The sequence below is a fragment of the Haliotis cracherodii genome, unplaced genomic scaffold, assembly GCF_022045235.1.
Source record: "Haliotis cracherodii isolate W230 unplaced genomic scaffold, xgHalCrac1.p SCAF_2, whole genome shotgun sequence".
Lineage (NCBI taxonomy): Eukaryota > Metazoa > Mollusca > Gastropoda > Lepetellida > Haliotidae > Haliotis > Haliotis cracherodii.
In genome coordinates, this window is record NW_027266275.1 from 47,854,345 (window position 1) to 47,881,226 (window position 26,882).

The 26,882-nt window shown below is 41.2% G+C and overlaps 1 protein-coding gene across 1 annotated transcript in view; it reads left to right on the plus strand.

Moving 5' to 3' along the window:
- LOC139468155 (RNA polymerase I-specific transcription initiation factor RRN3-like) overlaps nt 1–26,882 on the plus strand; it is a 346,794-nt gene that overhangs the window by 50,703 nt on the left and 269,209 nt on the right. Inside the window, exon 4 of the mRNA XM_071249934.1 lies at nt 14,609–14,665. Coding sequence (XP_071106035.1) covers nt 14,609–14,665 — 57 coding nt within the window. The remainder of the gene's footprint in view (nt 1–14,608; nt 14,666–26,882) is intronic.

The window sequence follows — 26,882 nt, forward strand, 5'->3', positions numbered from 1 at the left end:
TGGCTGTGTATAAGGTGAGTTTTTTGTACCTCGAATTAGGGGGCTTTCATGGGGGATCGTCTTATACACAGGGTGGAAGAGTTTTGATGTTTTTCCCCCCAACACAGACATAACTGTGAGCACGTAACACCAGAAATACCATGTTAACAAATCCTTACTGAAGTACGCAAACTAATCATGTAATTTTAATTATATTCAAAATTTCATTCAATATTGTTTATTTTCATTTTGGCAAAATGGTATGTGAAGTGATCGGAAGATCGCACAACTCACATTTATTTACAGCAACCATGGTCATATTACCGCTATTGACACCTTGAAACAAACTTTAGTGGATAGAGAATGGATATATATATATCATGAATGCCATACTTTGACATTTATTGTAGTTTTACTATAATTTGTCAACATAAAGTTTTCACTATCGCGAGCATGGAAGCATCGGCAGTGATTGGTCAGATTGTTCCATACGAAAAAAATATCTCGCAAAAGGCATCAGCTGTACCAAAGTTCTACACTTATGGTTATTAATTTATTTCAAATATATAAAGTAAAATACTACTAAATAACATGATATTGGAATAAATTAAATTATTCTGAATAAAATAATAGTTTCAGATTCAATCCTTTCAATTATTGTATCAAAATTCTTCAAAGTTATATTATTGGGTAATTATTAACCAAGTCACCGGTAGATTCCGAGAAACATGTGTACAGCTGATTGCTACTTCTGGCTTAGTTTATGAGAAAATACACACGGTGATTTATTCTCTGCATTTAAAACAATGCCTATCCGAACAGGAAATACAATTTAATAGGTAAATGATCATGTCTATTTTTTTTATCTCAACTTTTAAATTTGTATTGACCAAGTTTAATTGTTATGATCTGTTCGTTTCCCTGATCGCTGAAGGGAAACTATGTAATTTTTTTCTGCAGAAGACAAACACGTTTTTATTGCAAATGTAGGGATTGTGTATGCACTGGTGACGTGCTTCATTCCGATTTGCTTTATAGACTGGGTATATAAATAAGCATCAATTTTAAAGGCTTGTACAGGGGGGTAGTCTCATACGTGGAGTCGCTTTATAGACGGCGATATACGGTATATGCATTCTGATTCAGTGGAAGAAATGGAACATGCATAAGTTGAATGCACTATTGAGGATCTAACAGAAAAAATATAGGAAAGCAGGTTCTTCGGTTTAATCATCGATGAAACAGTAAATGTTATTGTGAAAAGAAAACTGATTATGTTCATCAGAGTAGGGCTTAATGGAAAACCTGAGACAATATTTCTGGGAATTTTACAGTACAAGTGGGACAGCCGAGTATGTCACAGAGAAAGTGAAAGAAGTGTTACTACAGTGGAACATTCCTGTCAAAATTGTCTTCTGTTAGGATCTGATGGCCAAAGTGTGATGACTGGATGGCAAAGTGGGGATGGTGTTTGACTGCAACAAGGCGGCAGCCCTTTCATGATTCAAGTTCATTGTTTCGCCCAAAGGGTGGCTTCAGCATCCCCTCATGCAACCAATGTATCCAAGACCATAACTGATTATAGAGAAACACTGAGTAACTTTTACAAACTGTATGAATATTCAGCGACAAGATATGCCAGATTAGATGAACTCTGTAAGGTTCTTACTTATTCTGATTTTTCAAGTGTGAAACAGCCGTGCAGTGTGGGTTGGCTCTCTGTTGGGAGGGCTGTTAAGGGCTAAAAGATAACGGAATAACTGAACAGCGCTTGTCATGGAAACAGAAGAGGAAGCGGCAGAGCAAAATAATGGTGCAGCAGTCAACAGCCAGACAACCTATATGCTATCGGATGTGTTATTTCAAATGGACAAACTCGGTACAATATTTCAGAAAGACAATCTGAATTTCGGCATGTTAATGCCAATTTTGAACTCAACCTGTGACTCATTGCAAAGCTTGCTAGAAACACCTGAAGAAAATGAGCAATCTTTTATTGACAACATGCAAAAATGATCTAACCTGTCTTTTTATTCAACAATTATTAAATGGATAGAATCTTTTATTGTAAACATACCACAGTTTGTGACTATATGGTATCAAATCATCTGTAGCCTTCACATCTATGGGAGCCCATCAAGGTTGAGTGCTCTCTTCTGGTTATTATATCTGATGCACAAATGACTGTATCAGTAATTGTGTAACCGAAAAGTTTGCAGATGACTCAGTGCTGGCTGGATTAATATTTTTAGCAGTCTGATATTGATTGTCGCCCACAAATTTCAGAATTTGTCGAATGGTGCAAGATAAATTTTCTTACTCTAAATGTTATTAAGACAAAGGAAAGGATTTTAGAAAAAAGAGAACTGAAAGTCTGTCTGTTGTTTATGTTCAGACTACCTTAGAAGGAAAGATTAACAATCAATGATGTTTTGTGGGATATAATGGGCAGAGTGTGGATGATGCAGGCGGAGGTGATAAGCAAGGTCCTATAAGAGGTGAAATCGCTAACAGCTGGACGCGTTGTGTTGTTAGGATGACATGACAGTTGGGGAGTTAAAGTAGTGACGTCATGAGACCAAGGTTAGTGACGTCATGGGAAAAATGACGTATGTTTGCCATGGGGAGTATCTTTGGGGGGTATTGTGAGAGGAGAATGTTTGTAAACATATGGTGGAAAATGGTAAATGGAATAGTTACTAGTATTTATTATGCGGAGCTAAATAATGCTAAATCATATTATTGGTTGAGTGGGATCAGTATCTTGGCACCATTATTGATTCAAAACACACTTGGAATTTCAATACGGAGCATGTTTTTTAAAAAAGGCCATAAGCGATTGTTATTCTTACGGCATCTGAGGTATTTTTAAGGTTGATGGTACACTATACTCTCTGTTTTATAGAACATTTATTCAAGGCATTTTGGTTTTTAATGTTCATTGCTGGTATGGGATCCTGTCAGTTCAAAATATATCCTAAATATCTAAAATTGTAAATACAGCAAGCAAAAGTTCAGGAACCATATTTCAACACATCGGTGATGTGGAGATCAGTTTTCCAGCTCTACTGATCCCACATCAAATCATGATTGAGCCCCCTACATAACATTCATGTTCGGCTACGTTGAAATTCTGGAATTTTTGCCTTGTCTAAACCACACTTTTAGGTCAAGACAGGATCTTGATTTATCAGTGAAAAGTACTGAAGCCCAGCCCTGGTCTGTCCAATTGATGTGATCTTCAGCCTCATCCAAACGTGAAAGCATGTGATGTCAGGTCAGTGGAATGTGAATGCATACCATCTTTGACCAGAGTCCAGCCTCATGAACATGTCTTTCCACTGTGTGGTGGTATGCTGTTGACCACCTGCATGTTGCTTGGTAGCTGATCCAAACATCTGGTGTGGATTCCATGCCCTGCTGATCACACTTTGACTTTGACGTTATGTTGACCCAGTTTCAAGCATGTCTATACATCTGCCTAATTCTTTGGTCATCAAATGACAGTTTTGATGCTGAGGGGTCATATGTGCATTCATTTGTTACAATCCTCAGTAGCAAATGTTGTTTTGCTCTCTGATAATGATGTGCAATAAGGATTCTGTCACAATAAATTCAAACACGTTTTCAAGCACCCCGTGGCTATCATGCCCATGACTGCATGCCTCTATCTGTTCATCATGAAATTAGGGTCATATAGGGGTTACCCGATCATTGTGTACAGGGATATTTAGGGCTCCAAGACTGAAAGGCTGTAGAGCCCTATTGTAATTGTTGTGTTTCTTCTTATTATTATTATTCCTCCGTTTTTTGTTCCAATCCTACATCAGCAAGCAGTTACCACAAAAATCCCAGTGCCATTGGCTCAATGGCTAAGGGTAGACAACTCATCAAAGTTTCAACTTCAGCAGCAATAATCTTCGAAACCAATTGTCCAATGACTTCCACATTTGTCATGCTGCAGCGCAATCAGATGCCCATCATTTTGTACTGTAGGACCATGGTAGCTACAAGGCACAGTTTGGCAGCCACATTGGATTGAAGGTTTTCCCCATGCTTTTTAACAGTTTTCTCACTACTTGGCTGCCAAACTCTTCTTCTCTCACAATATCACAGCAAAAGCTTCAAAACTTCTCGGACTTTGTCTCTATGCATGATACCCCAGCACACTTAAGTCGCTTTTTGCGATTTGTTTTCGATGGCCGCAATATTGAATGCTACTTCCGGTCGGAAGTTGTCACAAACATTTTTGCGTGATTTCTTTATAAATGATGATTTTACATCAAATCTTATCATGCAAAGTAGTTGCAGCAACTGCTTCCTATGTTGCTATTGGCCACTGAACATTTTTTAATGCAAACCTCTTGTCCTTTGACAGATAGTCCTGACAAATCCAGAACACTAAACCTTTCGACTGTAGCTCAGCTGACAAAAAAGTTACAGCCTGTTAAAGAAGGAACTCTCTCTTCTCCCTGACTACTTGACCCCCTGCAATTAACTTGACATATAGCAGACCTCTAAACACTTGTGTCTCGGTTAATACTGGTCCAATGTCAACCTAATTTCGTATGTGTATTTGGACAGGGCTTGTGGATAATCCTGGCTAATTGATGCTACATAGCTCCGACCACTACGGAGTGAAAAATGAAACATGATTCATGTATAACAACATCTTTTAACCTATTGTTCCTCACCATATCATCCAATAACTGTCAGACTAGGTACACTTTAGTATTCACATATGCAAATCGATATTGAAAGGCATTCACAAATCCCAAGTCCTACCTACACCAAACTGTGATCTGACATGTTTTGAAAATGTCATTTTGGGGGAAACAAAGATATTATATGACACTTTAAACTATTCCAGTAAAGACACTGAAATAAGCGTTTGGTCCATATAGCCATGAACAGTATTGTTGGTAGACCTGTGGTAGAGGTTTAGGGATTAAATAAACTAGTATGTGAGCATTGTATATAGTTTTCTGCGAACAGCTTTTGTGTTTTTCCGCTATGATCAGTTGTCAGTGTCAGTGACATACACTGTGCATACTGCTGGTGGACAACGCAAGCAGAAATGGACTATAGAAATATATTTAAGAATCAGTGAAAGAAGCCGCAGTAAAAGGTTGGAATAAGCCCTGTTCACTGTATATCAATCTACCGAAGAATTATGATGAATATTATCGGAATTAAGGCCTTCTCCAATAGGCATATTTATTTCTTGAATTAATAGTGATCCCATGATGTTGTGCCCTGTTACCTGGTGAACTGCACCTGTGTTCTATCGCTATGGTTTACCGAATTCAGAGTGACTTACTGCATAATGCCAGTAATAATTGTCCGCAGAAACGGACTATAGAAATCACATGAGCGCAACATGTCAACATGCTGATTCGGTTATGTCTAAAAGTTGTATTCTTGGCACCAATGCAAGGTTGTGCACTGACTGTCTGACCACATTTGCCAATACAAACATTGAAGATATAGTGTACAGTGATCCCTTGGTACAACGCTACCTTCGGGGTCCAAATAATTGACGAGCATTATAGATGATCAGCGGTTTAATCGAGGTGGAGTCGTAGGTGGTGGAAGACCAACAAAACACTATACATGCTCTGCATACCTAACACCATCTATGTTGCATGTTTCAGAGTTAAAAAAAGATTAGAATAGAAGTTGTTTATGATTCATAGTGTTAAAAAAAGTTTATCGACTATTAATATGCTCATTAAAAAACACACATAATATCCCTTCAGCGAATTCAGGTGAATAAACAGCTTTTACAAACTTGGTCAATAAATGTATGAAATTTGATATAAAACATCACTAAACATGATCATTTACGTTTTAAAATGAATTAACTACTCTCCAAGTTATTGTTTCAGATATATGCAGAGATTAAGATTACCGTGTGTATTTTCTTGTAAACTAAGCCGGAAATAGCAGTCAGCTGTGCACACATTTCCTCCCAGTCTACTGGTGATTCAGTTAAAAAGTATTCAATGATACAACTTCAAAGAATGGAACAATTTGACCTGTCATCGTAGGGACTTCCCATGATACATGTATTTCCATTTCGAAAACGTTATGTTGACATGTCAAACTGCCTCAAGACCCATGAAGATCCGGGTTAGAATAAGTCTTCAGCAACCCATGCTTGCCGAAAAACGCGACTATGCTGGTCGTAAGAGGCGACTAACAGGATCGGATGGTCAGGCTCGCTGACTTGGTTTGATGCATGTCATCGTATCCCAGTAGCATGGATTGATGCTCATGATGTAAATCACTGAATTGTCTGGTCCAGACTCATTATTTACAAACCACCGTCATATAGCTGGAATATTGCTGAGTGCGGCATTAAACAACAAACAATCAAACTGTCTCAAATATGACTTTTAGCGAGTCATTGTATGGCATTTATGATATGTGTATCCATTCTCTTGCAACTAAAGTTTGTTTCAATGCATCAACAGCGGTGATCCGTGGTTGCTGTAAATAACGGCGAGTTGTGCGATCTACCGATCAATTTGCATACGATATGGACGAAATTATTGTAAACATTATTATAATTATTGAATGAAATTTTGAAAATAATTAATAAAATATATTGCAAACATTTGTCCAGATAAACAATGAACAGTTTGTTCATTACCAGATATCATAATAATAGGATTAAATTGAGTACTTCAGTTCGGACTGTTGACTGGTATTTCCGGTGTTATGTGATCGCAGTGACCAGTTGATAATGTTTTCTGAGATGGGGGAAAACATTGGAAAACTTCAGTTTATGTTAGTAAATTTTGGGAGCCATGCTTTACCGCGTGCTATAACCGAGTTAGCGCTATATTGAAGAGCGCAATAGCGAGAACACACTGTATCTGCTTCACTAATGCCAATGGGGATGAGTCCTGGTAACATTATAAGGAGACAGCAGTAGCGCTATAGGGCGTAAACTGGCACCAGGCGATACGCTCAGTAAACTGTATTGTTTGTGTATGTCGACTGTGGATAATCCTGGCTAATAGGAGCCACATAGCTCCGACAAGTACGGAGAGACAAATGAAACATAATTCATATATAACAACATCTTTTTACCTATTGTTCCTCAACATATCATCCAATAACTGTCAGACTAGGCACTCTTTAGTATTTACATATGCAAATCGTTATTGAAATGCATTCACAAATCCCAAGTCCTACATGCACGAAACTGTAGATCTGACATGTTTTGAAAATGTCATGTTGTGGTGAGACATAGAGGTTTTACAACACTTCAAACTTGTTCAGTAAAGATACTGAGAGAAGCATCTCATCTGTATGCGTTTAACTCCCATTTGGGGCCTTTCTCTTGATGCTATAGCCATGAACAGTATCGCTGTAGACCTGTGGTATAGGTTTATGGATTTACTATGTTAGCTTTGTGTTCAGTTTTCGGAAAACTGCATTTGTGTTTATCAATTATGGACTACCAAGAACAGTTGTCAGGGTCAGTGAGATACAGTGTACATACTGCTGGTGGACAAGGCAAGCAGAAACGGACTATAGAAATATATTTACGTTTTCTTGTATCTACAATGGTTCTGCATAGAAAACATTGCAATTTGGTAATATTTATCAACATCGTATTTTTGTGAAAACTAAAGTGGCTTCGTGTTTCTATGTGTCACACCTATACATTGAGTAAACATACTGAAAGAAGCGGCAGTAAAGGGACAAATAAGCTCCGTTCACTGCATTTCAATCGATGCAAGAATCATGATGAAAGGCCTTCTCAAATTATATATTCTTAACTTATTACTGGACAACGTGAGGTTTGTGATGTGATTCTGTGTCCTGTTCTATGGTGAACTGCCACTTTTTTACCGCTAGGGTTTACCAATTTTAGTAATGGCAGTGAGAAATCATCTTTCCGAGGCAAGAGAGTTAACTGACTTTAAAAGTCCAGTTTCCACCCTTGCAGAACTAGGCTGGAATAGCTGGGCTCGATCGTAGCGCCACCAGTGGCTATTACCAATTATGTCCCTTCTAAGCCTCTCCTAAGGACCAATCAGAATCCACCTCTCGTATCACTTGCGTTTGCTTCACACAAAATGGTTGCGCCCGGTCAGGACGATCTAATCGATAATCAATATCTATATTGTGATAAAACGGGTCTTACATCGCGAAATGCATCAAATCACGTGAGCACCTTGATTAAAAACATGAGAAGATTTTGAAAATATCTGCTGACAACGAGTTGGTGGTGCACATGCTTTGCAAATCCTGCAATCGACCGATGCATAACCACCTAAATACTAATTGCTTCAACGGACACTGAGGATAGATGTGATGTATGAGAGTTCTCCCAGGTGAATGACTCAAGGTGATTGTCTCGTGTGTGATAGATGTGATGTCATATCTGCCTTGCAGGAATTGGCGGGAATTCATATTACATAATGTCAGTAGGTATGCAGCCAAGACCAAATACTCCAGTGATCTATGCACTTGGGATACAATGACATGTATCAACCAAGTCAGCGAGCCTGACCCATCGATCCCGTTAGTCGCCTCTTACGACAAGCATAGTCGCCTCTTATGTCAAGCAAGCGAATACGCTTGTCGTAAGAGGCGACTAATGTGGCCAGAGACTTTATCAGCCAGCGCTCTATCATTGGACCAGAGCGCCATCACATGTAATCCGTGCTCATTTAATGGGCCATAAGCACCCCAGACGCATACGCAATTCAGTAAATAGCGAATGAGGTCGTCCCACGAATCCGGTTTCTTTGATATGCCGACAGATATCCTGCATGTTGTGATTCACATGTGTTTCCTTGATGTACAAACTATAGTCTGTGTGATATCACCCCGGATATATACATTTCTATCATATAATGGGTAGGTATCTCTGCAGGATAAAGCCAACGGATAAAAACAATATCCATTGGGGTCATATACGGATAGAGATTCAAATGTCAAAGGTCAAGTAGGGACTACTTTCACTGTTTACAAACAAACATATCGTCGCCCTTGTCATTCGGCGATCGAGTCAGAATTAACCATCGAGAATCTGGAGAAACTAGTGGAATAATTGCTATCATTATCCAAAGAATAGTCTAATATACTGAAAATCAGTGTCTGGGGAGTAGCTAAGGCATTTTGCAAGTTTGGGCTACACTGGAGACATAATTGCCAAACAATTCTGCGAGAGCACTAGTCCTAACCAAGCGGGATCACTTTCCATATCTGTGCTTGTAGACCTCTGTGAATTGTTTGAAATTGTTACCTTGTTTCTTTTTGTCTGACTGCACTTTGAAACGTTATGACTGGACAGACTGTCAACAACATCTGACCGTGGTGTGACGTCTCAGAGACTAGGGTTAGAGTAGCTTCCCTTTGACAAAGGGCAGTCTAGCGGACAGACTGATGGATACCCACGAAAGGCAAGTAAAAACAATCCGTGTAGGCAATTATTGTTTTGCGTGTATGTTGTTTCACCACTGTATAAGAAACATGTTTCAGTTGGAACTATATTGGCTACTGTCACTGTCCGACTGACACATCACTTACCCTGTGACATAATATATATTAATGCTCACATTCCAGGAAAACTTGCAATGTTTCTGTAATGTTTGTGAGAGAAGGGAAGAGATTTTCAAGCACAGAATTATACATGACATTATACGATAAAGAGGTTATCATGCTTGTGTGTCGTCAAGGCTCTCTAAATACAATGTTTATTCCTAATACAGGATATTTACCATACCCAAACACACTCGCGTGATAACCTCTATATACATGTATACATCAATACAAACTCTTGACATGATATACATGCATACATATATATACATCAATACAAATTATTATAATTATTTCATTAATTCATTAAGATTACTACCAAGTTAGATGTGAGACGGCAGCAAGGTATTCGACAGTACAATTCTCCCCTGCAAGAAATTGTCTTTTGTAACGGCCAATATATTTTTCCAGGTGTCAGTATTTCTTTTGCTTCACAAGCTGAAAAGCAGAAACTACAACAAGAGACTGTTATGTCGTTATGAAGTCTAGAATCTTGAATGGGTTTGGTTTGGAGACTGAATCTTTTGTTTCACCCCTCAACATGAATAGTTGTGCGTGGCCCGACTATACCGAAGTGGTTCCAAGTCTTGCGACCATGGTTGCCTTCTCCCTCCCCATTCATTTTTCTAACGAAACCAGACCCGCCAATGTTGTCCATCAAAGTGAAAAGCTTATGGTGATACGAAACATGCTTAACGGATTGCTCGAATCGTATTACCCTATTTTGATTATTGGAAACACTGTGAAAAGATAAGAATTTATGGCCAACCCAATCCCTAACCAGGGTAAGTTGAAGGATCGAAAAGGATTTTTTCATCGTAAAGACGTGTCAGTTTCCTTTAGACCCTAAAGCAGTTTGGATCAGAAAGGTTTGTCAGCTTCCCTAAGACCCATGGGGATGGGTAAGTCGGATGCATTAGAGCGTTAGCTTGTCACGAAATGGGGAGAGCTTAGAACGATCGGGATTCGACTCAGTCGACTGCAAACTGCACTCTCCTCTCCTCCTATCCTAATGTTGAAGGTATCATTTAAGAGTGTTCAGGCCTGGCCTGTTTTTGTCACATGTCCTCATAGATCATTTCTATTGGTTAAGAACAATATCAGACCATGAACTCATCTTTGTGTCATGATCAGCAAATTACCGGAACCTACTAACCGATTAAAGATGTCTATTGATTAATTGGCGACAACACCACCGAAGCTATCCCGAAATATCCTGTCTCTGCCATCGCGCCCTATTGATTTCTTGCTTGTTTGCCCCAACACAACATGGCTTTCTGTCTCCATTACTTTTATAGCTTAAACTATCAATTTGAAGGTTGACTTTGTCATTATTATCCCCCGCCCCAACGAAGTTGACGGGGGATATAGAAATTGGTTCCGTCCATGTGTGCGTGCTTGTGTGCGTGCGCGCGTCCCCAAATCGTTTCCGGAGCATAACTCAGAAACCGTTAAATATTTCTCTACGAAACTTTGCATGTCTATGAGTTTTATGCTGAACTGGTGCCTTTTGCTATTTAGGAATTTTATAAATTTTTATTTTTTACGTTTCCATGGCAACAACTTGGACTTAGGTTCTATAAGGGTACTGTTCGTTTCCGGAGCGTAACTCAAAAACTGTTAAATAATTTCTTACAAAACTTTGCATGTTTACCAGACACATACTGAACTGGTGCCTTTTGCTATTTAGGAGTTTTATAAATTTTTATTTTTTACGTTTCCATTGCAACAAGTTGGACTTAGGTTCTATAAGGGTGGTGTTCGTCTCCGGAGCGTAACTCAAAAACCATTAAATACTTTCTTACAAAACTTTGCATGTCTACTAGGCACATACTGAACTGATGCCTTTTGCTATTTAGGAATTTTATAAATTTTTATTTTTTACGTTTCCATTGCAACACATGGACTGAGGTTCTATAGCGTATAGTTTGTTTCCGGAGCATAACTCAAAACCCATTCAATACTTTCCAACAAAAACTGTGCATGTTTACCAGACACATACCGGACTGGTGCCTCTTGCTATTTAGGATTTTTAGAAATTTTTATTTTTCACGTTTCCATGGCAATAAGTTGGACTTAGGTTCTACAGGGGTGGTGTTCGTTTGCAGAGTGTAACTCAAAAAACGTTAAATACTTTCTTACAAAACTTTGAATGTCTACCAGGCACATACTGAACTGGTGCCTTTTGATATATAGCACTTTTAGAAATTTTTATTGTTTATGTTTCCATGACAACAAGTTGGATTTAAGTTTTAATATAGGATTGGTTTACTTAAGTAGTATAACAAATAAACTGTTAAATATTTCCTTGCCAAACATTGTATGTCTATATATAAAGCGCATAGAGAAATGTTGGGTCAGTTACCTGGTTTGGGACCATAACATGTTAAAATGGGCGGGGGATATAGATGACTTTGTCAACTATATGCTTGTTTTCTAAGGTTTTGGGGATGCATTTTTACCTGATAACAATAGTGAGACATCGGTCACGCTATATAGCTCAGTTATTGAGCTGCTGGTAGACATCTGTGTCTGGTACTTTGCCTTGTTTACCATTTGGTGCATAACCACACAACACTTAATGCTTACTATTAGCAAACAGCGTTCTCTGCTACAGCTGTTGATCCTAGCGGTCATAGTGGCAGGTAATGGGTTCTCCAATTGCCTGGCGGGCAAATAAGGTTACCTTCCTTAATAATGCCAAACTGGGCCAGTGTTAAAACGGCCATTTTTTTTCTCAGTCAAAACGAACCAGTGAAATATCACATAGTTAATAAAGACCATATTATAATCATGTACAGTAGTGCACATATCTCTCCTGATACAGGAAGTGATTCATGAGTCAACAGGAACTTACTCCTTAATAGTAATCACCTAGGGCCTTTAAAAATTTGGTTTCAATGTATTAGCTGTCTGTATAACCAAAGTGAGATATTGTGAAATGGACTTCCATGATTGTAAACCAGGATTGGTAACAAAAGTTCAGTAACGCTCGGGGCCTGCATCGTTGCTTGCAACTATATGTCAATCTTTGTTTGTTGGATGATTTCAAACTTGATCCTTAGTTATCTTGGTGCCCCAGAGCGCCCAGCCTAGCCCTAGCTAAGCTAAGGGTAAAGGGTAAGACCTTTCTCTCCCTCTTTCTCCCTCTGGACCAAGGCTTACATAGCTAAGGTCACCTGACATTTAGTAAGTCATAATTAAATGTAAACAATAATTTATCAGTGACATACTTGCACATCTTGTTCAGGATGGCAGACGGTCAATGTACAAAAAAATGGGGATTAACAATTAGGATTATTTCTTATAAATAACGTCAATTACGTGTTTCAAGGTATATAGATGTCATGGCTCCAGGGTAATTAAGGTCAATTACACAGGTAGTTACTAGAGGCTGATCCCACCAGGTCCCCCTGGTATATTCTGGCAAAGATGTAATAGAGGTAGAGGATTCACAAGAATTATTGATCAATAGGTAATAATTCTAAGAATACTACTGTATATCGCTGTCTATAAAGCGACTCCACGTATAAGGTGCCCCCCCTGTACAAGCCTTTAAAATCGATGCTGATTTATATACCCCATCTATAAAGCGAATCTGAATGAAGCACGTCACCAGCGCATACACAATCGCTACACGTGCAATAAAAACATGTTTGTCTTCTGCAGAAAAAAATTAAATCGTTTCCCTTCAGCAATCAGGGAAACAAACAGATCATAACAATTAAACTTGGTCAATACAAATTTAAAAGTCGAGATAAAAAACCCCAACTAGACATGATCATTTACCGATAAAATTGTATTTCCTGTTCTGATAGGCTTTGTTTTATATGCAGAGATTAAGATAACATTGTGTATTTTCTCGTAAACTAAGCCAGAAGTAGCAATCAGCTGTACACACGTTTCTCAGAATCTACTGGTGATTACCCAATAATATAACTTTAAAGAATTTTGATACAATAATCGAAAGAATTGAATCTGAAACTATTATTTTATCAGAAAAATTTATTCCAATATCATGTTATTTAGTAGTATTTTACTATATATATTTGAAATTAATAACCATAAGCATAGCACTTTGGTACAGCTGATTGCTATTTTTTGGGGGGGGCAAATTCACCCATCACCACCAATGCCTCTGCGCTCGCGAAAGTGAAAACTTTATGTTGACAAATGATCGTCAAACTACAACAAATATGTCTTTAAGCAATTCAATGTATGGCATTTATGATAGATAGATCCATTCACTATCCATCAAAGTTTGTTTCAAGGCGTCAATAGCGGTAATATGACCGTGGTTACTGTAAATAAAGGTGAGTTGTACGATCTTCCGATCAATACACCTACCATTTTACCAAAATGAAAATAAACTATATTGAATTAAATTTTGAATAAAATTAATAAATAAGATAACAAAGGTAAGTCCAGATACGTAATTAACTGTTTTTATAACCAGACAGTGTAATTACATGATTAGTTTGCGTACTTCAGTAAGGATTTGTTGACATGGTATGTCCAGTGTTATGTGCTCACAGTTATGTCTGTGTTTGGGGGAAAAACATCAAAACTCTTCAACCCTGTTTATAAGATGACCTCCCCCCTGAAGGACCCCTAATTTGAGGTAGGAAAAACTTGCCTTATACACAGCCATATACAGTACATCTATTACATCAGGAGTACTCCCACCCACCTCCCCGATACATCTACCTCTAGTGGTTAGATGTTGGAAAGTAGCGAGGTTTGTCGCCGTTACGCACGTCATAGCTTAGGTTGCTGTAGTGCTATTCGGGAACAACTAATTGTGTGTAATTGACAGTGAAGAGGACATCTGTTGAACATCTGATAATTTAGTTAGTGACACTGAAGCCAAAATACAGGATTTATGGCACAGATGTAATAGTGGTAGTATTCTTAGAATTATTAACTATGATAACTATTGTTCGATGTTTGAACATAATGTCTATAAGAAGATCAACGTTTGTTCAAGGCATGACTAAATTTTGCACCCAACATCGTTGCAACAATGTTGTAAAAGTAATGTGAGCTATTGCGTTTGTCTTTCCAGGGTGATACCAGACTGTATGACACGCTATTAGAGGTTCTCAACGATCCAGGACTTCAGGTAACACAAACCATTTACACACTATTTATTTTCAGTAATCCGTAATCATTTAAAGCTCTCAATGCTAATGTTGAACTCATTTGACAGAGTGTGTCACCAGCCGTACATCCTATGTTGAACCCATTCGACAGGGGAATAGCATAAAGTCACCCCCAAACAAAACTCACAATATCTATTATTTTTTAAATCATCCTGCATTACTCCTTAATGCACTTACTGCTTGTTCCTGACAGAGAAAGAACCGTGTGAGGTCATGCTGAAGAAGAAGTTGTTTCAACTAGCTGAGTGACTAACCCTATCACACAGCTCCCACGGGACCACGGAAGGGGTGACAACACAGATTTTGCCACCTGTTTGAGATGTCAGCTTGATCTATTTGAATCCTTTGTGTGTTTTTGCAACCCTATTATTCATTGTGATTGTTACTGTGCTTATGGTTTGTGTCTACACATCTTTCATATGATTTCTACCACAGCAATAATATTTAATGCCTGGTGGTGGTGTTTGCCATGGAAAATATCAGGTGTATTGTTGTTCCAATTAGCCATTTTGAATTCATTGCGTGTGCGATATTATGGTTATTGAAGTGGTGTTTTTTCTCGTTCCTTGCGTAAACTTGTTCTTTATAAACCAACGATTTAATGGCAAAAAAAAAACAGTTGCCAGGACAACCTGATCGTTCTCTCTCAATCCCACCATTATCATCCATTGTGGGAGTGGAAGATAAGGATGAACTTTTATTATGCCTGGTGCGTGCACAACAGGTTTTCATCCTCTATGCCAAGACTAGGCGTGGTACGCGGAAACAATTGTTCATCCCTGTTTCTGAGACATCCATGACTGAGATAAGCTGCAATACCATTTCCTTAAGGATGCGAGCTATCATGTTTACGAGATTTCTAATCTCGAACTATCGAGAGCTATTAACCCCTATGAGATTCAGGCAGTTGCCTCCACAATGGCTCTACACAGTAATTGTTCTATGAGATCCATCATAGAAGGATGTTTATAAAGGTCGGACTCAGTGTTTGCCATTCACTACCTGTGGGATGTGGCTTTAGAAGATGCCAAGTTATGCACAGGTTTAGACCGCTTTGTAGCAAAGCAGGTTAACAATCCGTGACGCCATTAAAAACAATTGAATCTTGTCCAGAGCCAGCCTTATCCTACTCGTGCAGTTTCATTACTTGCTAGATTTTACTGCGTCTACGCAAACATGGCTTGGTAACCCAGTTTCTGGACCCTAGCGCATGCTTGTACTGTTTGTTTACCCGGATGTACTTATACTCCTTGGACAGGATAGGCTGATCAATTCCTGCTCTGCGCAGAAGATTTGCACCTTACGGCTGACAGGAATTTTTGTCGGTTTTACTTATTGAGAACACATCGGCATGTATTCCCGCCACCATATCGTCGGATACAGAAACTTTAAGGATAATTTTTAAAATCTGGTAAAGTCCAGATATTTTTTATACCGTATGTTACTGTGTATAAGGAGAGTTTTTCGTACGTAGAATTAGGGGATTTTTGTCGGTTTTACTTATTGAGAACACATCGGCATGTATTCCCGCCACCATATCATCGGATACAGAAACTTTAAGGATAATTTTTAAAATCTGGTAAAGCCCAGATATTTTTTATACCGTATGTTACTGTGTATAAGGAGAGTTTTTCGTACGTAGAACTAGGGGACTTTCAAAGTGGGGTTTTCAAAGGGTTGAAGAGTTTTTATGTTTTTTCCCCCTAACACAAAGACGAACTGTGTCAACAAATCCAGACTGAAGTACGCTAATTAATCATGTAATTACACTGTCTGGTTATAAAAAGTGTACATTGTAGATCTGGACTTACGTTTGTAATCTATTTTATTTATTTTATTCAAAATTTCATTCAATATTGTTTACATTAATTTTGGTGATCAGTCAATCGCACGACTCACCATTATTTAAAGCAACCACTGTCAGATTACTGCTATTGATACCTTGAAACAACTAAAATAACATGATATTGGAACACATTTTTCCTGATAAAATATCAGATTTAGAAATAATTCTTCAGATCATTGTATCAAAATTCTTTAAAGTTATATTATTGGGGGATTTTTATCCGAATTACCGGTAGATTCTGAGAAAATGTGTGTACAGCTAATGGCTGCTTCCGGCTTAGTTTACAATACACACGGTAATCCCAATCTCTGCATAGAAAACAATGCCTAGCAGAACATGAAATACAAGTTAATCTGTAAATCATCATGTCAAGTGATGTTTTATCTCAAATTTCAAATATTTATTGACAAAATTTAATTGTTAGGATCTGTTTGTTTCCCTTAATTCGCTGAAGGGATACGATGTAATGTTTTTCTGTGGAAGACAAACCAGTTTTTATTGCAAATGTAGGGATTTTGTATGCAATGGTGATGTGTTTCATATGATTCGCTTCATAGACAGGGTATATAAATAAGCATAAATTTTAACGGCTTATAATGGGGGTCGCTTTAGCGATGCACAGTATTTGTATACTTATCCTGCATTGGTTGATCTAAAATTATATACAGACCATGAAAGGAAATATTAAAATAATCCACAAAAAGTGATCCATCAATTGAATCATTTAAAACTCTTGATAAACTGTTGATCTTAATTCTGAAAAATATGACACACTAAATACTGCCTTGTGGGACAGCCTTATCCTAATTATTATGAGCAGACGGGTAGAGCCCATACAGACTTGAAATTGCCTGCCTGTTAAAAACTTGGATACAAACTGAGGCAAATGACCTTGCAATCCAGATTTAATCTTTTAAAATACCGTGTTTCCATGTAGTGCCATATGCTTTTTCAAGATCGAAGAAGATAGACACTGCATGTTGTTTGTTTATTATGGCATTTGTTACAAATGATTCTAATCATACTAAATGATGGATAGAACTTCTGTTTTTATGGAAACCAAATTGTATATTTGTCATGAGATTATTTATCATGCATTCCATGGTTTTGCAAACACACCTTGTCAATGAAATTGGTCGATAATTTGCATCACTATTGCATCACATTAAGAAGGTGGAAATCTTCCTATATGTTTAGTTCATCAGAGAAAACGATGAGGATTTAATTTGCTTGTACAGAGTAACTCGAACAAAGGACAGTTAGCTTTTGTAAAGTTCCATCTTGATGATGGGGGGAACTTCAGTTGGAGTTATTGTTTGGAGAATAGTCTGGAAATGGTCATTTCCATAGAGGTCATCGTGGACTGACCATTAAAATTCAGTAAGTTTGTAAGAGATAAATCAAGAGAAGAATATGTGCCTGTACCAGGATGTAAATAGATTTTAGAGTTATCATTAAAAATGCATAAACCGTTGTCAGAAATGAAATCTTATATCTCTGCCCTGTACAGCTTGAATCAGCACTACCCAAAAATGGATTATGCCAATTTAAATCGTCTATAATGACACAGGGCTTGGGACGCTGGTCATAGAGCGCCTTAAGATCAGTTTGTTTAGGGCTCAGTCACACATTCAGGATTTTTACTGCCGTTGATAGGACCATTCCCGATTAAAATTTGTCAGAAGTCTGATCAAGATCCTGTGATTCACAAACAATCAAATATTTTTCAGGAAGCTTCCCGATTCAGACATTTCCAGTCAAATTCGTCCCCATTCTCCCGTTCTCAATCCGAATCTGATCCGATTTGTATCTCCCACATGATAAAAAACGACACAATCTGTCCCAACAGCATCCTGATTCTCATGAATGTGATCAGACCGTGACCGGACAGTGAACCGACAAAGACGGTTTGCATTCAGCAAGATCTGGACTCAATCAACAAGAAACGGCAATGAACGGCAGCTCTAAATAAGCCCCCTCAAGCCACAGAAACATAAGACATGCCCCGGATAAAATATCTCCTTTGCAATACTTCGAAGCATCCCTCAAGTATCTCAGAGAAATGGTATAAAAAAATGGAACACAGCTGCCTCAAGTGATGCATGACATAGGCTATTGCATCAAGATTGCTACTCTGGGTCAGTCATTTACCTGGCAGAGCGTACTACAGTATGATAAAGCTCAGTGCAATACCCAAACTAGGTTGGACTTGGTCAACCAAAGAGTCAAAATCAACCCACACTCAAACATACCAATATGCATCAAATGGAACTCGAGGGGCGGTTGTCCCTACACACCATGCCGTTTCTCACATGTTTGCAGCATATGTTTTGCATCCAGTCACAAGTTGATAGAGCATCCCTCAGTACCAGCGATACAGTCTCATTCTGGGAACTACACTAGTCAGCAGGGCAGTAAGCAGGATACTATGGGCATGCCACAACGTTTTTTCTGTAGGGCCGTGCCAGACTTACCCCTGTCTCAGCTTGCGGTCAACCTCTATTCATGAGATTTAATGTAATAAGGGGACAGTGAGAGTGAATGGATATTAAACGGGTTATGCGAAGGTTTTGATATCGTCAACAGGGAAGAAATCCCTTCAATTGTACCAACGGAAGTAAACAATCATATGTCATGTTTTACAGCGGATAACTGCCCGAAGGTGGAGAAGAGGATTCACGAAGAATTGGAACTGGGGCATTATGAGAAAGTATTATATAAGCCCCTCATTGTGAGTGCTCTTAGTGCTGTCCCAAAGGATAACACAGACATCTGTTTGAATCATGATTTCAGCTTACCCAAAGGAGGTTCAGTGAGTGATTTTGCGACTAAGGAGTCCTTCTCTTACCAGACAATTCATGATGTGCTGAACGAGCATCTGCCAGGCACTTATATGGCTAAAGTTGACCTTAAAGCAGCTTATAGGAGTGTGGCGACACCAAACTAAGCGTGTACGGGTCTAAAGTGGACTTTTACAGGGGATACCGTACCCACATATATGACTGATAAGCGCTTACCGTTTGGTGCCAGACAGAGTCCTTTCATATTCAACCACATTACCCAAGCCATCAACCGATATTTTGCAAGTTTGAATCTGTGTGCAGTCGTGACATACTCAGACAACTTTTGGATTGTAGCCATTTCTTTGGAGAATTGTGAACTTGCCTTTTTGTGCTTGATTAGACTTTTACGCCAACTGGTCCTTGAAATAAACTGGAACAAGGTTGAAGGGCCTGCCTCCAAAATCACTTTCCTGGGCATTGACATTGACTCGGTGAATGGTGTTCACATGCGGCCGGAGCCTTCCATGAGTGTGATTGGGTCCACGTGGACTGGGAGCTAGACAAACCTGATCTTAAAGAATACCATATTAACTTGAACAAACTTTCAATAGTGTGCATAGCAGCTGAGACGTTGTGTACTAAATGGTCGAATAGACGTTTTGTGTGTGATGTCTGATACGGGTAATCAGGCTACGGTTGGAATGATTAACCATGGTACCTCAGGTTGTTATACGGTGATGCATTGTCTCAGGGAACAGCTATAAAGTACAATTTTACTATTTTTGCTGAGTACCTGCCAGGCTCAGAGACTGTGATAGCTGAGGCTATGTCAAAGTTATGTATGTCTTCACAGTTCAAACGCTTCCTTCGTGCTATGGTGTCTTGGTGTGAACCGCAGAGCCCGCCACTTGGTTACTGGTTGCCCTATCACATGTCTCCTAAAACCTTGCTTTCCATATCCTTGCAGGTTCGAGAGTGGATGACCTCACAGGCAACCTGACCAAAGAAATTACAAGAATGTTTTGCTCCTACCACAAGATCAACATACCGTTGTCATGCGAGGATGCACCTAACTTTCTGTGTTCTTACAGGATGTGTTCCCGTACCAGCTACACCTCAGACAATATGTCGCTATGCTGCATATTTAGGATGCACCCATGCTTGTAGTTTGATTCCCCAGTTCTTGAACATAACTTGCATATTGCATCAGATGTTCGGGTTCACTAACCCCTCGACTGCTAATTTTCTCTATTACATTAAGTAAAAAGTTACCACTGTTATACCAAGGGTGTTGTCTCCCACAACTGCTGCTATAGCGAAATCTACCACAGAGATCTCAATTACCTCATGCAGCACGTGCGTAGCCACCAAGCTGCCATGTGACACCCTTCACTCTTGTCTCCTTTGCTTGCTCTAGCAAGACGTGTTTATTAAGACTGCTGAAGCGTTCCTGTTTCCTTGACCATTCGGTGATATTTATTATTGTTTATTCTCACTAATAAACTGTGCTTTTACGGGGCGTTTGCGGCAGTTACGCTTGGATATAATTTTCATGCCAAACGAAAAAAATTTCCCCGCCCTTTTTTCTATATACTTGCGGGGTTCTCGTATGCACGTTGTATCTTACATTCCCCTATTCTAGTATGCTTTGGGGGTTAACATCACTTATTTCTCTATATGTTATATGTGTATGTTCTATATTCACATTGCTCGTTTATTTTCTTGTGAAAATGCTCGTTTGTGAATAATTGTGGTGCCTGTGTTGTAACCATGTTTTGCTCTTTGTTCATAGTACAAAAATGTCTGACATGGATGTGTCGCCATTATCCACCCCCTCTACCCCTGCAACTCGGAGTTGAGGGGTGTGCCGCAAGTTCTTATTGTCTCGGGATCCACGGCTCTGTGGGTTCCTCCGAGGTATACGATGAGTCTTCCAACAAGGCTTTCCCCGCATCAACCTTGCTGCGCAGGATCAAGCCTTCCTTGGAGAACGCCTTCGCAGCAGCCTCCGGTCGGGGTCTCCCGTTGCCTCCACGTTCGTGGAGAAAGGGTTCATTCCTGGTACATGACCTTGCCTTTCCCGAGGCTGGTCCTACCGCGGAGGCCCATGTTGAGCCGTTGGGTTTCCGTGCCCCACAGGCTGCTACGGTAACGCAAGCTACCTTGCAGCAGCTGGACACCCTTTCTCGGCACTCCATGCTTGCCATGTCTCGCAGCCTTGGTCTGCGCGGACCCTTTTCAATAATAAGATCCCTGGGGTTCTGAAGGAACAACAGGCTGCTGTGTCTGCCGAGGCCTCTCGGCACACACTTGATCTTATTGGGTCCCTGCATAGGCGCCTGGGTGCCGCTCCTAAGCGGAGCGCGCCCCAGGATGCTGCGGCCGGTAGGTCTAAGGGGTCGGGTTCTTCTTCCTCCGTGAAGAAGCCCCGCCCTGTGGGCTCCGGTAAGGGCAATCAGCAGCCCTTTTGCGGGAAGAAGGGGAACTGGGGGAAGCCCAAATTGTCTAAGGACGACAAGGGCCCCTCCAGGTGACTCTCATTGGAGAGGTTTGTATGCCGATCAGCGCCTGCCGCAGCCTGTCAGGCCCCCCTCTCTTTCCCCAGTGGGAGCCAGACTCCAGACTTACTGGGAGAATTGGGAACAAGTGTTCGACGACCCGTGGGTGGTCAACATGATCCGTTACGGCTGTCAGCTAGATCTCAAAGCGAATCCGCCGCTCACCGTTGCCCCGTTGGCAGGTTTCTATTCGGAATCCGATCTTTCCATTCTCGCTGATGCCATCAGCAGGTTGGTGGAGAAGAGGGCAGTACGGGAGTTAGCTCTACCAGAAATAACACCGGGGTTTTACTCCAGGATATTTCTCGTTCCCAAGAAGGACAGTACTGAACTCAGAATGATTCACAATCTGAAATCGTTCAACAAGTTTTACCTTCACAAGCCACCCAAGTTCAGAATGTTGACCTTGGCGGACCTGAAAGCTCTGATCATGCCGGCCGACTGGCTCGCTTCGATCGATCTGAAGGATGCTTATCTGCATGTTCAGATTCAATCGGACCATCACAAGTATCTCAGGTTTGTCTTTCAAGGCAGGCACTACGAATGGGTTGTACTCCCATTCGGTTTTTCGTCCGCTCCCTGGCTGTTTATCCGGTTAACCACCCCCATAGTGGGGTTCCTCCACAGGAGGGGTGTCAGGTACTTCGCGTACCTTGACGTCTCGCGTTTAGCAAATCGAATGACGGACATGCTGTCTCGTCAGCTCGATTTCGCACTTTAGCTTTTGGAGCAATTGGGGTGGATTGTCAATCTCCCCAAAATCGAGTTAACCCCCTCACAGAACTTGAAGTTCATCGGAGGTCGGTTCGACACGGTGACCCATCGCCTCTTTGTCCCCCCAGACAGGTGGCACAAGATTCAGGCGATGATTGCCAAAGTCTTAGCAGTGCAACAGACTGTTCACTTTTGGGAACAGCTGTTAGGGCTACTTGTGTCAGCCCAGGACTGCACTGAACGGGGTCGTCTCCAACTCCGCCCGCTGCAACGGTTTTTAATCCAGTTGTTGGCACAGGAGGAGAACAGTGCGACCGTCACCCTCCAAGATCGGCTCCGACCGCATCTGGAGTGGTGGACGGTCCCTTACAACGTCTCTATGTGGCCCTACTGGGCCACGTTGAACCTGTATACAGATGTGAGGGGAGGTGAGCTCGGGGCTGTGGTGCGTAGACGAACTAGGTCTTCACATCAATTGTCTCGAGTTCAAGGCAGTGATCAACGCAGTCAATCACTGGAAGCATCGTCTCGTCGACGCCCAGGTCATGCTGGCGATCGACAACACGACGGTAGTGTCCTATGTGAACAAACTCGGGGGAACCCACAGTCACTCGCTACTCGATCTCACTTTCGATTTTTACGCTCTGGTGGACAGTGTCCCGTGACAGATACGCACCCGTCACATCCCAGGTGTGCGGAATGTACTGGCTGACGCACTCAACCCAGTAGTGTTCAGTGGCTGTGCGAATGTTTGGGTTGTCCGATGGTCAACCTGTTCACAACCATGTTCAACAATCACCAGTCCCGGACCCAGGGGCCATCGATCACAATGCTCTCGCGTTAGACTGGACGGGCATGGACGCTTATTCTTACCCACCGACGTTGTTGATACCACTCATTCTAAGCCGGCTCCGAGGAGTTAGCTGTCGAATGTTACTGATCGCGCCCATATGGCCGAACAGATCGTGATACCCCGACTTGCTGACCCAGGTCACGCAGTCGCCACTTCCACTGCCTGTGAGACCGGATCTCCTGATCCACCCTCACACCCGTCAGCTTCATCTAAAGGCAGGGCAGTTCAATCTGCACGTGTGGATGTTGTCAGCCAGTGTCTGAGGAGTAAAGGTTTTTCTCGCTAGTATGCATCGTGATTCTACCCAGAAGGTGTATAATGCACGTTGGGTTATTTTCACGAAGTGGTGTTGTAAACATCATATTCATTCGCCAGATAAGGTGTCTGTGCAGGATATCGCTCGTTTCATGTCTCACTTACGAGAGACCCGGAAACTCTCCGGGGGTTCCATTGCCAACTATGTCTCTTCCGTTGCTACGTTGCTACGTTGCTACGTTGTCTTTCAAAAGAGCCGATGATTCGGGGTATTATCTAAGGGTTTCAAACAGCATGATCTCAAGAAGGGCCACCTTCGGACACCGGCCTGGGATCTTTCCCTAGTGTTGAAATCACTTACGGAAGCTCCGTATAAACTCCGTGACTTGGAAAACAGCATTTCTCCTCTCCTTTGCCACGGCGGCACGAGTGTCCGAGATTCATGCACTCGATGTCGCTAAAGTACGATTCGATAGGGGCGACGAAGGAGTGGTCCACCTGGGCCTGCTCATGGGCTTTGTTGCCAAGAATCAGAAATTTGGTCAAACGAAGAGAGAATTCACTGTAAGATCACTCAAGGAAATCTTACATCCTGCTGATACTGAGGACAGATCGCTGTGTCCGGTTAGGGCCCTTAAGTATTATCTTAAGGCTTCGAAAGAACGCAGACAAGGGCGTGACCGTCTGTTCATATCGTGTAACCCTAATCGCACTGCTGACATAACTCGCCACTCGATTGCATTATGGCTTCGTTCTGTTATCGATCTGGCGTACAGGTCTCGGGGGTTACCGGTAGTGGGGTCACGAGATCAGGGCGCTAGCAGCAACATTTGCCCTACACTCTAATATCTTTGTTCACAGAATATTAAGAGGTTGTTACTGGCGTTCTGACTCGGTATTTGCCAATCATTACATCAGACAGGTCTCTGATGAAGATGTGGAGGGTGTGCACCGTCTTGGGTCGCTCATCGCGGCACAAGCGGTCATCTAAGGGGTGTGCCCAGCGCAATTCCAAACTCCTCAGGCTTCAGACCTTGCACGGTGGAGTGGGGGTCCCGCAAACCAGGGCGCTCACACCACAGGTGAGGGCGGCTTTTTGTGTGTTTTGTCCTTATTTGTATTTTGACAATCATGTATTTATTTGTCTGTCATGTATCCCAACCTTGTAATGCATGCTTACAAATACTGGAATTAGGTCACTTGCCTAATGCATACTTTAAGTAGGCTTGCTCTGGGATATACAGTCCATATGAAATTAATTTCCCTCTTTTCGACTGTTTTAACCTGATCTAAGATTTAGCTCACACAGATACTGTGTTCTCATCCGCTGCGGCGATAAAATACCTATCCAGTGGGGCCGTTTTGAGTCACTAATCGTTTGGCAATGACGATTGAGCCTTACGGTATGCGCTTGACAGTGCTTTGGTATTCCTATAGGGTAACGCCTAGCTAGGAGCATGCGCATCGAGTGCTTCCACCTTGTTGTTTACTTCCGCTGGTCGGAAGGAACACGAGCAGTCAGGTTCGGGTTGTAGGTGCTCCCCACCGCCTACTGTGGTAGTCAGCCTCGGTATAACAGTGGTAACGCAAGAGACAAGAGTGAAGGGTGTCACATGGCAGCTGGGTGGCTATGCATGTGCTGCATGAGGTAATTGAGATCTCTGTGGTAGATTTCGCTATAGCAGCAGTTGTGGGAGACAACACCCTTGGTATAACAGTGGTAACGTATTACTTATAGAATATTCCGAGTAGGAAAATTCTACAAAACTTGGATGTTGAAGGGCATCAAGGAGACCAAAGGATCAGCCCCTAACTACAAATCGCCTTTTACTCCAAACATGATACTGCTACTGCTAAGTTCAATGAACTGTTTCCCAAACCAAGCCAGATGATGTGTGTTTTCTTGCGGTTTTGCTTGTGTGCTTCTTTAGACTATTGATACCCAGCAATGTTACTGTGGGATCTGTATCTGCAAAATATGCTAAGTCAGTGTCCTGATGAGATGTGAGATTTGCTAAAAAGGGGGCGGTTTTGTGCGTGCGATCCTCAAAAACCATACACTTCAACAACAGATGCCATTATGTGACGCTACCCATGTATCCAGGGCATCCCCTGTGTCCAACCACGGCACTTGTTCGTTTCTTTCAGGTTGCTGGCTCAGTACCCCACAGCTCCAACTTTCACTGAGTCGGCAAAGATACAATTGACTACGTACAGTGAACAGTTTTCGCTCATGTCTGTGACGTGCCTTAACCGCACAAGGACTCTCTGTGTACGATTGTAGTGCTCATAGCCTTCGCCGAGGGAGTGCGACGAGGTTGCTTCTGCATGGAGTGCCAATTGAGACTATCAAGGACCTTGGTGATTGGCGATCAGACTCTGTGTTTGCTTATCTCAAAATGCCAGCTGAGGGACAATATAATCTTTTGCACTGTTCCTATACCATCCATAACCTATAACATGTTAAATTGTTAACTTGTTTTCCTTACCACTACAAAATTTTGGGTGGGCACCTGTTTGTTGCCGCGATATCTCAAGAACTCAATCGCTGGATTGTCTTCAGATTTGGAACTATGGTGTATATACAGACTCCGCAGACACCAGTCGGTTTTGGTGACCTTGACCTCATTTTCAAGGTCACAGCATGCAAATCTGCTTTTGGAGTTGGAAAATGGTGTTGCCGCGATATCTCAAGAACTAATCGCTGCATTGTCTTCATATTTGGAACTATGGTGTATATACAGACTCCGCAGACACCAGTCGGTTTTGGTGACCTTGACCCCATTTTCAAGGTCACAAAAGGCAAATCTGCTTTTGGAGTTGGAAAACGGTGTTGCCGCGTATCTCAAGAACTAATCGCTGGATTGTCTTCATATTGGGTACTATGGTGTATATACAGACTCCGCAGACACCAGTCTGTTTGGGTGACCTTCACCCCATTTTCAAGGTCACAGCAGGCAAATCTGCTTTTGGAGTTGGAAAACGGTGTTGCCGCGATATCTCAAGAACTAATCGCTGGATTGTCTTCATATTGGGTACTATGGTGTATATACAGACTCCGCAGACACCAGTCGGTTTTGGTGACCTTGACCCCATTTTCAAAGTCACAGCAGGCAAATCTGCTTTTGGAGTTGGAAAACGGTGTTGCCGCAATGTCTCAAGAACTAA